General features: G+C 42.3%; 1 protein-coding gene across 3 annotated transcripts in view; it reads right to left on the reverse strand.

The window, feature by feature from the left end:
• Nucleotides 1-18,084, reverse strand: part of HDAC7 (histone deacetylase 7) — a 257,864-nt gene that overhangs the window by 60,961 nt on the left and 178,819 nt on the right. For all 3 annotated transcript variants that reach the window (XM_089482876.1, XM_089482885.1, XM_089482867.1), the window contains 4 exons: nt 17,212-17,405; nt 15,845-15,935; nt 4,630-4,741; nt 1,785-1,900 (listed from right to left, as the gene is read on the reverse strand). In XM_089482876.1, the coding sequence (XP_089339002.1) occupies nt 1,785-1,900; nt 4,630-4,741; nt 15,845-15,935; nt 17,212-17,358 (466 nt within the window). In that variant the 5' untranslated portion in view covers nt 17,359-17,405. The remainder of the gene's footprint in view (nt 1-1,784; nt 1,901-4,629; nt 4,742-15,844; nt 15,936-17,211; nt 17,406-18,084) is intronic.

The following is an 18,084-nucleotide window of genomic DNA, read 5'->3' on the forward strand; positions in this document are numbered from 1 at the left end:
TTTAACAACTTCTTTGCGGATAAAATCTCTCGGATAAGGGCTGATCTCGACGTCAGTGTTTATGCAGATCCTATAAGAGAGGTATCCAGAGCCTCCGCGGCCCCTGTTATACTGGATCACTTTGAGTTTGTTAGTACCGAGGAAGTGGACAAGATCCTTCGAAGTGTTAGGAAGACGACATGCTCTCTCTATCCTTGTCCTTCATGGCTGGCATCTCAGGGGGGAGATGTGGTGTTAACTTTGTTGCACCGCATAATTAATACATCTCTAAGAGAGGGACAGTTTCCATCCAAATTAAAATTAGCAGTAGTTAAACCCCTGCTAAAAAAACCCTCCTTAGACCCCCTGATGCGACGGTCAGGAGTGCTTGTTATCAGCTCCGACTGATACGCCAGCTGCGTCCCTCCCTGGACCATAGGGACCTTGAAACTGTTGTACATGCTCTGGTAACCTCTCGACTGGATTTCTGCAACGCGCTCTACATGGGGCAACCCTTGTACCAAACCCGGAAGCTACAGTTGGTGCAGAATATGGCAGCAAGATTGGTCGCTGGTAGCTCCAGGCCTGACCATATAACACCTATTTTGAAAGATCTTCATTGGCTGCCTATTCGCTTCCGGGCTCAATACAAGGTGTTGGTTTTGACCTATAAAGCCCTAAATGGCTTGGGCCCAGGGTACTTGGAGGACCGCCTCTCCCCATACAATCCGCCCCGCACACTCAGAACAACAGGGATGAAACTGTTGGAGGTCCCTAAGACACGCCATGTGAGGACCTCACAGGGGGCTTTTTCTATCGCTGCCCCCAAACTTTGGAACAATCTCCCTGTCGAGCTCCGTTCCACCGCATCCTTAGTTCTTTTCAAAAAGAACTTGAAAAGAATTTAAAAACATATTTATTTCTGCAAGCCTTTCCACCATAATCATTTTATTCTTTGCCCCTCTATCAACGACCTTGGATTGTGTACCTGACCTGCCCTTGTACTTCTACTTGATTGTTGTTCTTTTTTAATGCTGTTTTTTAACTTTTTATCGATATGCTTTTATCTGTATTGTAAGCCGCCTTGATCAAAATATTGGAAAGGTGGGATATAAATAAATTTATTATTATTATTATTATTATTATTATTATTATTATTATTATTATTATTTCTGCAGTGCATTTTGTGCCAGTCTAAATTCCAGTCATCTAATCCTGCATGAGCAGAACTTTTACTTTATTTTTTTAAACAAATGAAGATTGTATATACTAGTTTGACACAAAAGAAACACTGGAAGAGGAAAACAAAAGTCTACAAGTTCCATAATGGTTCTCGTGATAACCTTGTAGAAGGAAGATGAGTGAGGATGAGCAGAAGCCCAATGGAGCTGGCCTCAGCACAACTAATGGAGTGGGCTTTCCCCCCATATTCCACTACAACCTGACTGTGGACAAGCCAAGAAATTGCATAAAAATCTATTGCTGTAACTATCCAAGTGATTCCAGGCTTTCATACTGGATTTATTTTTTTATGCCTGCTGAAATCTTGCCATTGGTTCTTGCCTTTGTCTTTCATATTTTTGATCTATCCATTGAACCTGCCTTTATCGGCACTTCATTGTGCAAACTGAAATTGCTGATCATCTTTATCTCCATGCCATGAAAAGCTTCACTAGCTGTCTTCTGCAGGTCAGCATGTTGCTGTTAACGACACAGAAGTAGCAAGGCTGCTCCCTCCCTTTGTCATTTGGCAATCCTAGTTGCCAAAGAAAACTGTCTCACCCCATTCTGCTCCACCTTCTCACCTGTTTTTCTTAGTGGGAAGTGCTCTGGAGAGTCCCCGGAACTGTTGGAGACAGGAGGGAAGAAACTGGGAAGCACAGAGTTGGCTGGGCTTTCACGTTCCATCGGCTCCAAGGACCTGCATGGAGGAGGAAAAAGAGGCTGGCTGTTCACACTCATTGAGCAGTATGACATATCAGTTAAGCAAATGAGCAGCAAACTAGAAAGTCTCAATTTCAAATCTCCCCTCACCTGTGAACCATGCCTGGAGGCATATAATCATTCATGGCCACAGAGGCGGTTGTTTCTCTTTATAGCAATAGCAATAGCATTTACATTTCTATAACACTTCATATTGAACTAAGCAGTCTCTAAGCAGTTTACAACATGTAAGCCAATTGCTCCAAACAAGCTGGGTACTCATTTTACTGACCTCTGAAAGGATGGAAGGCTGAGTTGACTTTGGAGCTCCTCAGGATCAAACTCACAATATTGTGGCTGCTGTACTGGCATTTAACCAATGTGCCACTAGGGCTCCTTTTTTGTATTTATGTACATTTATATCAATATTAAGGTATTTACTTCTCTTTTAACCTCAAATAGAGGCAATTATTCTGCATGCCAAGAGTGTATTCTCCCACTGAGTGATGTCCTGTATCCAGTTCAAAGTTCAGGGAAATTTCATTTGCCTTCTAAAGTAATTATTGGATCATATTCCTTAGACTCACCTGACATAGAGGTCCATAGGCTTTGCCTTCATTCTCTTCCTTTTGATGCCAAATCCAAATCCAAATCCCTCTGTCTCTCCACAAATCTTTTGAGAAGGAAGACCTAACCTTCTTGCCCCACTTGGTCTTCACAGGGGTAATTGCAGAGGTACGTACATATATATGCAGATGTGTGCCTTCAAGTCATCTGTCAACACATGGCAGCCCCATAATGCCATAAGGGTTTTCCTAGGCAAGGAACACTCTGAGGTGCTTGGTCCTTGCCTTCTTCCAAAATTTAGCATACAGCACCTAGTATTCCTTGGAGGTCTCCCATCCAAGTACTAAAAGGCTGGGCCTTATTAGCTTCCAAGATCAGATGGGAATTGGTGCCCTCAGGGCACTCACAAACACACATATACAAATATGAAAGGTTAGAAAAGGTTTTAACCTTGTCCTCATTCTGGCGATTCTGTGTAAGACTGCTGCAATGTGGGTGGGAGGGTGCTTTAGGATCACTGAAGGAGAAATTAATAGCTCCCCTACTCGCAAGCAACCCCAAATGATATTAGTACTTCCATCCATGATTAGTGGAATAGAAACAATGAGGGCAGCTTTCAAGGACACTATGGGCAAAATGAAGACATCCCCCACAATGACCTAGTCAGGGTTGCTGGGCAAGGAGGGGGGAACTTGTCATTAGTATATTATAGGGACATCAGTGCATGGAGGGGAGATACTGGCAGAGTGCCCTGGGTACAAATACGTTGACATGCAGGGTCACATAAGACCTGCAGGCTTTAAGTTCTTGACTATTATAGGGGAGAATAGCAAATCAACTGGCACCAACTGTTTGGATTTTCTTTCTAAGCATGACTTAATCCTTTTGAGAAGAATGTATCTTATACTGCAAGACACTTTTATCCATTTGGAGGTAGGTGGAGTTAATAGGAATTGCTGCGTTATGTCCCGTTTGTTTTTTAAACCTACCAAACATGTTTGCCTGGAGAAGTCTGTAGTGCAAAAGAATCTGTGTGGCCACATCATGAGCCATGACAGCCTCTGTTCAACCATGTTCAGCGTAATCTCTATCTCTGATAAGGAAATGACAATGCTGGTCTATCTGACAAGATTCATTGTAAGAATAGCTGAAATAATGTTTGTGAAGTGCTCTGAGTCCTTGAGGGCACTATAAAAATAGGCACAACCAGACTCTATCTGCTTTTCATGAGTTTATGTCCCACTGAGTTCAACAGGGTTGGCTCCTTCCCTGGAACACATAGCCTCATGGCTTAGTATTACTGGTGCTTCCATCTGTCATTCAATGAGTGCTGGTATTCAGGGTACCCTACTTCAGCTTAGTGCTTTCCAGATGCATTGATGCTACAAGCACCCCCCCCCCAACCAGCAATCCAATGGCTTTCTTGGCTGGGGGATAATAGGAAATATAGTCTAACACATTTGCGGGGGGGGGGGGGCAGTTTGAGGAAGACTCCTCCAGAGGCTCCTCCTTGTACTATTCTCAGACAGAAATCTAGACTCACCTTCACAGCATTTGGGGAATAACCAGCAGAAAGGAATGAATCAGGTCAACAGGCAATGGAATGTTGTTGCAGGGTTTCTCTAGGCAAATAACCCTTTGATGAACAATCCTGAATGTTGAGCATGTAAACAGGTCAACTGCTCTCAGAAAGGATGTCACAACCAAGGTGACAACAGGGTCACTGAAGGTGTGCCAAACTCACTTGCATGACACAGCCAAGGGAAAGGAAAGGGCAGCAAAAAGCTGAGTACACTTAAGGTGTAACGCTAGACATGCAAATTAAAATCCCAAGGGTGTTTTAACCAGTTCAGGTTGCTAGCACAGGGACACACCCAGGGAATACAGAATTAGGATTACAGGGTTGTAAAATAGAGTGCATTTAAAAATAACCTGTTTCCCTCCAAAAACAGTATGAAGCAAGATCCTATGCATGTTTACTTGGAAACTGTCCCCCAGTGTTAACTAGTCAAGGAACATACAAGATTGTCTTCATTCAGAATGTATCATCCAATACATCTGAAAGCACTGGGTTAAGAAAAATTGGTTTAAGCATTGATGCCTGGTAGATTATACATCCAGTATACAGATATTTGCAAACAGGAGTTATCACCAACTTACCTGTATGGCATTACAGGGGCAACAGGGGCATTGGTCCTTTCCAGAGCAGCCTGCTGTTTTTTGAGGATAACCTCAGCCAACTTCTGCTTCACAACCATACTTGCTACAGCACCTGTCAAGAGCAAGAAAGCAGCTGATAATAACAACTCTGTGATGCTATCAACACCTGGACACCACCTATAGCTTTTAGTATATCAAACTGCCACAGCAGTAGAAATGTTCAAAGTTTTTTTTTAAAATATAAGATGCATGGGAAGCATTCACTTTGATTTCAAGCCAAACTAAGTTCCTGGAAACCTGCTGCGATTTCTTCTTGTTGTTGTTGTTCTTCTTCTTCTTCTTCTTCCTCTTCTTCTATTTATTTGTATTAAACTTTCCCCAAAAAATTGGGACTCAAAGTGGCTCACAGTTTAAAAATACAACACAATTTAAAGCATACAAAGGGGAGCATTAAAACAGAATTAATTTATTAAAGTATTAAAACACATCATTCATTAAAAGAATAAAATTAAAAGTTAAAAAGTTAAAAACACTTAAAGCTTAAAAAATAAGATGCATCCTCCTTTTACACATTGTTTTAAAGGAAGAATGGGGGCAGGGTTCAGTTACCTTACGGCATCTTTACCACCAAACTTGGAAGCCTTCAGTGTTTCAGTTTTATTTACAAAGGTAACTCCTCCACTTTCTTGATCACTGTGGGACCCAAACTGTAAGGACTCATCACAGCCTTCAAGCATACGAAATATGGCTCTATGTGATGCACCTGTAGATGCACTATGAGCTTTAGCTGCAGCCATGGTTACTTCACACATCATAAACAAGAGAGAGGGGAGGGCAGGTATAAGGGACCTCTTTGCTTAGTTTTCACAATAAAACTTTGCTTTAGCAAAGTAATACCTAAAGTAAAAGTGCCTGGCCTTCTGTTTTGCTCTAAGAATATCTATGACAGATGGAATATGTTTTGGGGGATTCAGATCTAGAGCCCACTCTACCATCAAGGAGGAAGCTGAGTAGACAAAGCTGTATGTGGCATGTGGTAGCTGTCCTTTGCTGATGAAGCTAGACTGCTGCTTTTGGGTGGAGTAGAGGACACTATCCCATAATTACTAGTGAAGTAAGAGTCAATTGCCAATTTAGCTGCCTTCTGTGTGGAGAACACCTTTTTCGTCCTTTGCTTCAGGCAGCAAAATGGTTTGGGCCAGCCCCACTCAGCACAGTTTTAGAATTCTTAAGAATCCAATGACAAACTCATGTTTTGAGCTTGAATGAAGTCAGTCTTCCAAGCCTCTTTGAAGATAATCTTACAGCCTGCAATTATTAGGCTTGTGCAGTGCCATTCTGTTGCAGGAAACCTATAAGATGCGGAAAGTGATTTCAGGGAGTTAACTCAACAAATGTGTGCATGTGTGCACATATACAGTCTGCCCATGCCATACATGGGGGATCCATTCTGGACCGTCCCCTGTCCCATGTAAGGCAAATTTTGCATATGCTGGAGTCCCATTGATTTGAATAGCGGCACACACCCATGTGCCTCTGGTGCACATGCCATTTGGTCCCTTGTCGCTTGCCATCTGCGTATACTTAAATCTGCGTATGGTAAGGGTGCGTATGCCGAGGTCGCACTGTATACAGGTCTGGCAGGATCAAGGCCAATTGTAGAAATAAGGCAAGAAATAAGGCTGCCTGAAGGAGGACTACATCACTACAAAAGCAGCAAGCAGAGTGCTGTAGAATGACCGGAGCTCAGAAAAGTTACCACTGGAGATTACAGCTCCCAGAATCCCAAGTAGCATAGCTGCTGGCCATACTGGCAGGGGATTCTGGGAATTATGGTCCAAAATTAACTTGTTTGACCTCTGGATAGGCCTTGAACCAATGAGGCTTGTATGTACATTCCTCTTAAGCCATGGTTTGGCCATCTCAAAGAACTAGTCCTTCGTCGGACTTTGGAGGACTATAGCTCCACTGTGCCCTCATTTTTTTATTTTAAAGATGTTTCTTCCTCAAAAGGGCAGGGGCATAATTTCACCACATATCTGAGCATCCTTGGACCATTTTATGTCCAGAAGAGGCTTTATTTAAACTTGAAATCAACAGGAACTCAACTTTCTGCTTTAAGATAAGAAATATGTCTTTGGTCTCATGTTAGGCTCTTAACCTTAGTTCCTACTTCTTTGGGGAATACAGCCAACTGAGCTGACAGGATTGTTGTGAGAATGATTAGCACATATGAATTCTGAAATTATATTTTTGTTTTAAAAAAACATGCAAAATAATGACATCACTTGATTTACAAAGATTAACTCAGAAAAACAGCAAGTCTGCTGTCATCTGTTAAAGGTGGGGATGTGTCAGTTTAGCATGTATCTTGCAATCTATCTTCTGTGATTCCCAAATATTTTTTATTAATGCAACAACATATATATAGTTACATACAAACAAACAAAAAATGAAACAAAACATTTACCAATATTTAAATTTTTAGTAAAAAATAACTGCTATCCTTATAAACATTATTTGTATCAAGTCTGATAACAGTTAGTGATAAAAGTGATTTAACTGGCTATTAACAATTTATTTGCTGAGTTAATTCATTAAAGAAGCATTTTCCCCATTGCAAGAAAATGCTCAAAAACTGCACAGTTTTGCACATACTTTGTGCAAAATAGGCACATGGGATTTTTGTTCAGAAAACCTTTTCTACACAGAAAATATTATGGTATTTTATTTCTTTGGGTCAAAGCTGAACTGCATGGGTGGGGAGCATGTGGCTCTCTAGGACTGCAACTCCCAGCAAAGATAATGTTGAAGACTCATGGGAGCTGCAGTTCAAAAGCACTCCCCCCCCCCCACAGTTCAGTATGATTGTGTGATGAAGCAGATCTGCAATTGGATCGGCTTCCCTATCCACTGACCTGCTTACAGACACCACTTAAAAGAGAACAAGTGATACACAGTGAAAGAAAGGCCAATGGACCAGCCTGTACAGAGGATCTAAAGAGATCCTAAAATGTCCAGGGCTGCTTTGCATCACATCATTTCAAACCAACAACTGCACCGTTGAAGCAAAAAAAGAAGTATGAAATTATAATGTTAAAAATGACATACTAGTACACATATTCCCACTAATGTGTATTCAAAGGTCCATGCATGTGCAAACATACACATATAGAAAGGAAGTTATGACCTCACATACTTTCCCCTGTTCTCAAGATTTCTCTTTTAATTACTCTATCCTCTCCTGTTTGTCTCATCCCTGGAAAAGCTACAAGAAACACACAGCAATCACTTTCTGAATAGGTAGGATTGGGGTGCAGTGTAACAGCAACCAAGCTTTCAGAGTGGAAAGTGGTCTGCCAAGATTAATGAAGAAGCTTCAAACAACGGCTGTCTTAAAGAAATGGAAAACAATATCACAGACGTTATTTGTGGGTTTTTTGGGCTATGTGGCCATGTTCTAGAAGAGTTTCTTCCTGATGTTTTGTCAGCATTTGTGGCTGGCATCTTCAGAGAAAGATGCCAGCCACAGATGCTGGCAAAACGTCAGGAAGAAACTCTTCTAGAACATGGCCACATAGCCCGAAAAACCCACAAAAAAATTAAGGATGCCAGCCATGAAAGCCTTCGACTCTACAATATCACAGAAGCCAGGATGATAGGAAGGTTCAGTTCTAGGACTGCACACTAGATGGCAGGAAGGGTATATGCATGTGGAGTCCCAATGCCTCTAACAGCATGGAGAAATAGATGTTCCTCTGGTTGCTATCAACAAGGAACATACAATCCAAGAAATGCAAGGGACCCAAAGGAGTTTTCAATGAGCTGAGGCCATCTGTCAGGTTCCTGCTGATCTGCTCACAACCCCCTCCCCATGTTTATCTCTCCCTGATGTCTATTTTTCAAGGAAATCCTACAGTTCGTGGTGTGCATGCGCTTTACAGTTAAGGTCAGTGTCCCTCCAACATGATCACCATGTGCTTTCACTTGTAATTCTCTCTATTTTGTAACCACCTTGAATCCCAGTTTTGGGGAAAAAGCAGAATATAGATAAAGAAATGGAATTGAAATGTATACTCCATCTGTGGGCAACATGGAGAGGGAGCTGCTTCTTTTACACACACAAGAGACGAGAGGTTCTCCAATGAGGTGGACCTATTGTGAAAGAGGAACCTGCAAGTTGTCCATCACAGCTAGCAAGTGGCAAAGGTGAGGTGCTCACAAGAGACCTAGAGGGAAGAGCAGATCTGACTGATGGGGTAGCCACATTGCCACACTCTATTTATGGATAATTTTTCTATGTTTTGCTCCTCTTTGGTTGAATGCTCCATAGGAGGATGCCAGAAAAACCTTCTTCTTAAAAAGAAACCTCACTGTTGGTCAGGGTAGAAAGAAGAACTTTAGCTCTACTGCTAGTGTCACTTAATACATAGGCTTCCTTATTATTATCTTGATTTTAAATCCATGAAGATAACACACCATGAATGCTGCTTGTTTTCATGGCACTAGGGCAGGCATGGGCTAAGAACAGCCTACAGGTCACATGAAGATGCCTCAGGGTTATTTTTGTGGCCCTGGAGCCTCCAGGGATTAAAAAAAATGAGAAGTATTTTTGGCTCAAAATGCACTCTGGGAGCAAGGGAGGCATTTCACTACATTTATGTCCCCTTGGTCCATTTTAGCTCCAGGAAAGTACTAATAGTAGCAGTAGTAGTAATTTATTTCTTTATCACCTCGCTTCATGGATTGAGCCAGGGAACGATAACAATTAACAGACAAACAACATCAGTTAAAAAGACATCGGCTAAAACACACATAATTTAAAAAGACAAACAAGATGTACACATATTAAAACAATCCACGTTTAAAATTCACAATTTAAAAATCATCTGGCTAAGCCTATTGGAAGAGACTAATCTTTTAAATTCAGACAGCGTATTCAGCAGTCAAATCAATTCCAGCAGGTCATTCCATAGTCTAAGGGCGGCTGAAGAAAAATTTCTCTGGCTGGCAGATACCAACTTAGTCCTGGGTGACTGGACTAAATGGCTGCTAGATGGCCTGAGTGTACAGAGTGGATTACATGGGAGCAGGTGATCCTGTAAGTAACCTGGACCCAAACCATGTAGGGGTTTAAAGGTAATAACCAACACCTTGTACCTTGCCGGGAAACTAATTGGCAGCCAGTGGAGTGATTTCTGAACTTGGTACAGAGGTAGCCCAATGTACAGCACATTGCAAAGCCATGAATGACTTCTGATCAATTGATTTTTTATTATTTAAAAAGCCCTGACCTAGTTCTAAAATTGCCCTCATCCCCCTAGAGATTTTTTAGGACATGGGGACTTTTTTTCTTGGTGGTGTGGCCCTCCAAAGCCACCCAGGGGGCTAATACAGCTCCATAGCCAGGGCTGGCTCAAGGTATTTGGCCACCCTAGGCGAGAAATATTTTGGCACCTGTCACACCTCATAATTATTTTCATCCCTTGATTTACGCAAAAAAATTATACAAAAAAAATAAAGCCACCACGCAGCCCCTAAATTTTACCACCCTAGGCGGCTGCCTAGTTCGTCTATGTGGATGAGCCGGCCCTGACCATAGCCCCCAAAATTGCCCAGCTCCTGAGTCCATATGTGACTGAAACATCTTTGTTTGCTGATTATTAGATTGTGGTCTCATACCTGGAATTACACAGGATGGCTGGAGTGCATGGGTATTACTCTTGGTAGCATCTCCTCACCATTCTGAGTGACCTGAAATGACCACCCCATGATTCCAGACCTTACTCTTTGCAGAATGAGGAGGTCAAAGTGATGGAAAACAGCAATTCTGGTAATGAAGGTACCAGCTTGATGACCAGCTTGGCCATGAGTTGGGCACTCCACTGTTTGGACTGCACCTTCCAACATTCAGTTTTTGCTATGCTGGCTAGGGTATCTGTGAGTTGAAACTGACATGACTCCCACCTCTGCTCTAAATGTGGGCTTGGAAAGGTTATTTTTGATTGTCAAATCCCAGAATCCCTCAGGTAGTCCAAAAAACCAGCTTTGTCCAAGTTCTATAAACAGCTCCAGCCAACCCTCACTATTGATTCAGCTGACCAGGGCTGTTGGAAACTGAAGTTCAGTAACATCTAGGGGGCACAGACTTTGATAAAAAGTGAAGTCCAGCCACCAAGTAAAACCCAGAAATGAAGAAGTTCCAGGGGTATAAGTTGAGGATTCATCTGCCAGGAATGTTTGAGAAACAGGATACTGTATATTGTCAAAGGGCTATGGGGTGATTTCATGGCTCAATGATTCCTCTTGCATCCTTTTTGTGACTCAACAAGGGATGCAACATGGATAGAGTACACTCCCTGCCCCAAGATTGGCCTTCCAAACTTGCCTACATGATCCAGAACGCCATGTCGCTACAAGCAGTGGGTAGGAACAAACAAGAAATAACTCCAGGAAGGTGTTTGGCAGGACTCGTAAATCTGACGGGTCATCCCACATTTGAATCTGACCCACATCGTAGATTATGGACTCCCAGTGTTGGGCCCTTGAGAAAGACTTATGCCATCATAAGCTATCAGAGGTGCACCAGGAGCTCTATGGTTGGGGTGTCTGTGGTTTGTACAGTTTTGTCTCTTTCCATGGTCAGGAGAAACAGATTTCTACAAAATGTGCTAATTACATGAAAATCTGCTTATTTACCTAAAGGAATACAAAGTCATTCTCATCCCAGCTTTTCTTGGCATTTAAAACTTTGGAGCTCCCCTGCCTCCAGTCAATTAACACTTCAATAAATGCATGTATTAGATCTGAGTTTCCAAACTGGGGTGCATCTGCACTGTAAAAATAATGAAGTTTGACACTGTGTTAAGTGCTGTAGCTCCAATGTATGGAATCCTAAGATCTATACTTGTATAAAGTCTTTGGCCTTCTATGCCAAGGAGTGCTACTGCCTCATAAAACTACACATCCCAGGATTCTATAGAATGGAGTTATAGCACTTAAAGTGGTGTCAAACTTTTTGCCAAGTACATGCACCCCTACATTGGTTTGAGAAGCCCCACCGAACTTGACAGGATACACTTCAGAGAAAACAGAGATAACAGATCCATTCCTGATGACTTCTGAGATGATGTCCTTTTTGTCAGAAGAAATTAAAAATGACTGTACAGTGGATCCTTGGTATCTGCTGAGATTTGATTCCAGGATCCCACCTCCAGTCCCATGGATACGAAAAGCCTTGGATGCTCAAGTCACATTCTATACAATAGCATAGTACTGTAAAATGGTGTCCCTTATATAAAATGGCAAAATTAAGGTTTGCTTTTGGGGATTTATGTATTTTTGGAATATTTTCAAGCTGTGGATGGTTGAATCTGTGGATAAAAAATCTGTGAATATGGAGAGCCAACTGTGGTGAGAAAGTGGATTTCAATGGGGAAAAGTCTGAAGTTTCTAAAACCTGACTTTCTGATTAACAACAGCTTTGGAAATATTTGGAAAAGAGAATTTCTGTTTGATATCTAGTTAAAGCTTTGTTTCTTTCCCACCAAACAGGAAGTTCCCTCTTTATCAAGCTAGTGCCTTTTTCTATATCAAAAAAGTTGTACTATATAAGGGAAGTTTTCCCATGCTGCAGTGACATCTATTATGACTGCCCATGGCTCTAAAAGCTCTCTGACAGAGAACACTCACATCAGCTATTACTTGCTCCTTACGACTCTACACTGAAGGTATCAGAGCTCAAACCCAGCACCTACTTCCATTGTGAGGAAGCCCGTGCTCATATATTCAGAGGAGGTCCATCTCACAGTCTCACCACCTTCCCAGACACATTTATGGGAACGCAGGATGTTTGATATCTGGGTATGTATTTAAATCTGCATTTGGTTTACTTTTGGAAGTGGGCGTGAAGGCCTAGTATTAAGGGAAATGGTGGATTTAAATGAATTAACAACCACAACAAAAACCAGATAATTACAGTGTGAACTGCATGGACACATCTATGTCCCATTTCTGGATACGTTCTGCAGTGACGCAGTGTGACAGATGGGCACTATATCTATCTCCAATCAGCCCTTACAATAGCTGGCAAGCCCTCCCTCGACAAGTTTCTCTATCCTTGTGGGGGCCTGTTTTTACTTTTATTTTTGTGATGACATCCATACATTGGTGGAGAGGGGAAGAGTATGTGCATACATACACTCACACACATACTGTTAGCACAATGTTCAGCCAGCCTTATCTTGATCCCTGCATGCCAGACAGACAGGAAGAGATGGAATTAGTGATAAGAGGGCCTGAGAAAAACAGCACAGGAGGAAAAGGAGGGCTCTTGGCTGATTTTTTTTCCATTTTCTTCCATCGCCTGGTTAACTCTTCAAAGCACATGGAACACCATCGGATTCCAAAAGAATATTAAAAAGGCCCCCATATACAATTCCTCCCTCTGTCCCTTTACCTGTGTCATTTTATACTCTGGGAAACTCTCATTGTCTATAATAATCAAAGAGAATGTCTGTCTCTTTTCAGCCACAATTTATCAAGACACCATCCTAGATATGCCTGAAAAACTGACTGGAGTATTCTTAGCACCCAAGCAGCAGTGCCCAGTTTGGAGCTAAAAAGTCAGAATTCCAAAGACAGTGAGGCTGCTTGGGGGGGGGGGGGGGGGAGGGAACTGCTATAATTCATCATGGTAGATACTTCAAAATTTCAAAATGTTTTTTGTTCTTATCCAGGGTGCATCCATGCTGTAGAAATAATCCAGTTTGGCACCACTTTAACTGCCATGGCTCCATCGTACAGTATCCTGGGATTTGTAATTTTATGAGGCACCAGACCTCTTTGGCAAAGAAGGCTAAAAGTTTGTAAAACTACAAATCTCAGGATCCCATGGGATGGTGCTACAGCACTTAAAGTGGTGTCAACCTGCATTATTTCTACAGTGCAAATGGACCCCAAGTTGGAGTGCCTAGTTTCAAGACAAAATTCCAAAACACATGGCTTCCCAGGAACAAACAAACAAACAAACAAAAAAAGACAGGCTGATATAGTTTACTAGTAAGGGCTAAAACAGGAGAGGGCTGTTTGAGACACTGATGTTAAGCTCTCTATATACTGGGAAAAGCAGTGGGAAAACAGGAGAGAGCTAAGATACAGCAGCTAATATTCTTGTGGTTAAAAAAAGCTTGGCAAAGTGGGAGAAGGGACCACTGAGCTACTGTAGGTAAGGTTCTTACCTGGAACCAAACTCCAGCAGATACCAAGGGTCCACTGTATTTCAATTCTATCCCTAAGTTCGTAAGCATAGGTGTCTAATTCATTGATTGGTTTTACATTCAAAAGTGTCATGAAAAGGTCAATGGGATCACTTATAATCTCATTAAAGTGAATTGCAGGTGGGTGAAGGAAATACTGAACATCCAAGGTGCTAAAGATCTAAATGATTCCCAACACAGTCAAAACTCTCTCTCTTTCTAAACATCATTATATTAAGAATGTAAGAAGTGCAAACCACCCACATTTTATGATTAATCAATTATAATTAACTGATAATTATTCCCAAGTAATTTTACAATTAATTAAATAATTAATTATTGGTGGGGAATGGAAGTACAGCAGGGTGGGTACCTCTGGTGTTCCATATATTTTTGGACTAGAGCTCCCACAGTTCCTCACCATTGGATATTCTAGCAAGTGCTGATAGAGGTTGCGGTCTAGCAATCATCTGGAGGGAACCTAGTTTCCCATCCCAGCTGTAGGAACATAAATGTTCTAGGTGCTTTGAATCTTGTTCAGAAGATCTAAAACAGTGATGGTGAACCTTTTACAGACCGAGTGCCCAAACTGCAACTCAGACCCCACTTATTTATTGCAAAGTGCCACGTCCCTCTGGCTTACTAGTAAGAAACTTTGGCAAACTCTGTGCTAGGGCGACAGCATGTGTGCCCACAGAGAGGGCTCTGAGTGCCACCTCTGGCATGCGTGCCATAGGTTTGCCATCACTGATCTGAAATGCTGCTACTAGGCCTGACTGAAATAGCTCTGCTGGCTACCAGTCGATTTCTGGGCAGAACTGCTAGTGCTGGCTATGACCTTAAAAGTCCTAAGTGGTGTGGGTCCAGACTTTCTAAAAGAGTTTTTTCCTCTCTGAGTTGGTCCAACCTTAAAGACCTTTGGAGGAGTTCTTTCACTTGGTCCAACCACCATCACAGGGATGTTTGGTGAGGACATGGGAGAGGTCCCAAACTGTGGAATTCCCTCTCATGGGAGGCCTGGTTGGCCCCCTCTCTGCTCTCTTTCTGCTAGCAGCACCTGGACTAAACAGATAACACTTCTCTTCACACTCTCCAGATGACAGCAGAGATCCAGCAATACCATTTTCAAATATGCTGCCTTTTTTACATGTATCCTGAGGAGCTGACATGGGTTTTCACAGCTGAAACAAGCACAGATATTCACAACGTCCTCACATTCCTAAGGTTAAAGCCAAGTTTAGCACTTTTAGCCAAATGTCATATACTCCCAGGGCTTCTTGGTTTCCCCCTTGTTTCACACTTTCCCCACTTCTTTTTTCCTTCAGTCTGCCCAGATGCCATAACCACATGCTACCAAGGACAAGGTACCATAAAATGTAGGTCATTCAAGAAAAAATGAGGACACTGCAAAATAAAAGCTTAAAACATAAATACAAATATAAATTCATGTTTCTTAGTCATGCTCAAATTGGAGTACATTTTGGAATACCTCTTGGACAGAAGGTTGAAATGTAGGACATGTCCTGGAAAAAGAGGACAACTGGCCACCCTGACTCTGCCCTAATTCTCTTAGGATTGCCATGAGTCAAAATCAACTTGAAGGCAAACAACACACACACACACATACACAGAAATAAACATCACCACTACCACCACCACTGGTTTAGGGGATGTAGAGAAAGCTACCTCTCTCTCTCTCTCTCTCTCACACACACACACACACAGCTCAATCCTAAAAGCGAGAGGAAAAGTCAAGTGGTCTACATGGACTGAACAAAGGGCTGATACTGGTGGTCCTGTCCATATCTGCTGCCTAGTGGGTGTTTCACTCTGCCCAACGGCCCTTATGTACACCTTTTGCAATGCAAATAATAAGGGGGAACCCAGAGTTGTTGATACAAAACCGAAATTCTAACAGAATGTGAAGGGTGACAGAGAGAGCGAAGGATGGTGCTTACTACGTTTGCTTTTGTCTTTATGCAAGAGCAGTCGCAGCTCCTGCTCCTGCTTTCCAGGGATGGGATCTTGGGGTGGCGGCTCCATCGACACCTGGTATGGAGAGAGTAAAAGAGACCAAATGAACATCCCAGGGAAGGGGGTGAATTACCTCTTCAACAGGGAAGGAAATGTTGCATAGTGTGACCCAAGGCTGGGAAGAGATCCAGGTTGTGCAGGATCTATTGTATATACTCATGTATAAGTCTAGAAATTTAGGTCAAAAATTGACCCAAAAAACCTGAGTCGACTTATCCACAGGTCAATGTAAGTACTGTATCTTAACTCTTATTCTCAAGAGTATAATCTGCCCTGAAAGCACTGACCCCCTCTACTTTCTCATTCATCCAGCCTTAAGAGTGAGCACAAAGATTTAAGTCTGCTTAAATTTTGGAAGTTATTTGACATTGTTTTGCTTTGCTTCATCCTTTAGATCCTTTGTTATATGCCCCTAAATTCTACCCTCTACCTATCCAAGGGTCATATCAAAATCCATAATTTTGGCACCCAAACCTGCCCTCAACTTATACATGAGGTCGACTTATAGTACTTGGTGGATTTTGTTTTGTTTTTAATCTTTACATCTTGGGACTTTGGGAAAAGGTGTGAGTTTTTTGGACTACAGTTCTCAGAGTCATAGAATCACAGAATCATAGTCCATCATGCTGGGGGAATCTGGAAGCTGCAGTTTGAAAAAGCATCCCCCCCAATCTCTGCTCAAATAAAGGACAATACAAAAGACACCTCATGGAAATCAAAGAATTCTGAGTGAACAAATGTGCTTGAGCAGCAGAACTGAATACAAGTCACTGTTCTGCCAGACGAAAATGTACACCTCCTTCATGCCTCTTGAGCTATACTTTTTCAACCTCTAATTTAGAGTCATGGCTGCAGGGAACGTGTGGCCCTTCATATGATACCATGATATTAGATCCCATTGACACTGATTATGGTGACTAGAGCTGATGGAAATGGCAGTCCCACATGTGGGGGGGAGGGATTCATACGTTTTCCAGTCTGTTTGTTGTTAACTGCCACTGAGTCAATTTTAAGTCATGGCAACCCAGTGAATGAGACACCTCCAAGCTTGTTTTCATCTTCTCTATTTGGGGCCTGCCATCCCAGGGCTGTAGCCTCTAACAGACTTAGAGGCTATTATTTCACCAATACTAATTATACTACCAAGAATGTGCCAACTCAGATTGGTTTCCTTGCCCAGGGAACCCCAGAAGACAACCAAGACTAAGTTGACCCAAGAATGGCTCCTCCTTGGAAGGGCCGTGGGACCCACTTGCCTCCACCCAATCCCAAGAAAGCACAAGAGACTAACCCGCAGGTGCGGATGGGTGAGCTGTTCCACCTGCTGCTGGTGCAAGCTTGCCATTAAGAACTGGTGTTGTAGCTGTGTCTGCTTCAGAGCCAGCAAGGCAGTGTCTGGGCTGGGTTTGGCAAGGCGCTGTCCAATCCTCAGGTCCATGGGGATGGTCTGGGGAACCCGCAACGAGACAGAGAGCTTCACGGCAGCTGTTGAGGAAAAAGTCGTGTGTTGGTTTGTTTGTTTGTTTTTTGGTGTAGTGGTAGTGCTGCACTATGACTCTGGAGAGCAGGGCTCTAAACACCACTCAGCTGTGGAAAGCCAATGGGTGGCATTGGATAAGTCATGGTCTCAGTCTCAGAGGAAGGCAAAGGCAAACCCCTGCTGAACAAATCTTGCCAAGAAAACCCCATGATGGGGTCACTATAAGTCCAAAATGACTTGCAGGCACACCAAACAATTGATATCCCAGTCTATATCCAAAGATCTCAGGGCAGCTGACACTGAAATCAATTCAAAACAATAAAAATACCAATCATTTTAAAAGATTAAAATATATATTAAATCATTTACCAGTTTTAAAAAATCAGACAATTTAATGCTGGTCGAAACAACTTTATATAGTGCAACCATAAGACATATGCAACCTGGATAAAATTAGTTAGGCCTAAAGGCTTTAATAAAAACTCAGGTTTTTGACTTAGTACTAAAATGATCCCAACATTGGCATGAATTGGGCCTCTAAGGGAAGAGAACTTTATAACTAGTGTGCCACTGCAGAGAAGGCCCTTTCCCATGTTCTCCCACAATGTAATTTCTCTACTGGCGCGACATAGAGGAGAGCCCCTCCTATACACTCAGTTCTCAAGCAGGCATATATAGATATAG

The sequence above is a fragment of the Sceloporus occidentalis genome, unplaced genomic scaffold (genome assembly GCF_023333645.1).
Source record: "Sceloporus occidentalis isolate IW3139 unplaced genomic scaffold, rSceOcc1.0.p SCAF_1, whole genome shotgun sequence".
Lineage (NCBI taxonomy): Eukaryota > Metazoa > Chordata > Lepidosauria > Squamata > Phrynosomatidae > Sceloporus > Sceloporus occidentalis.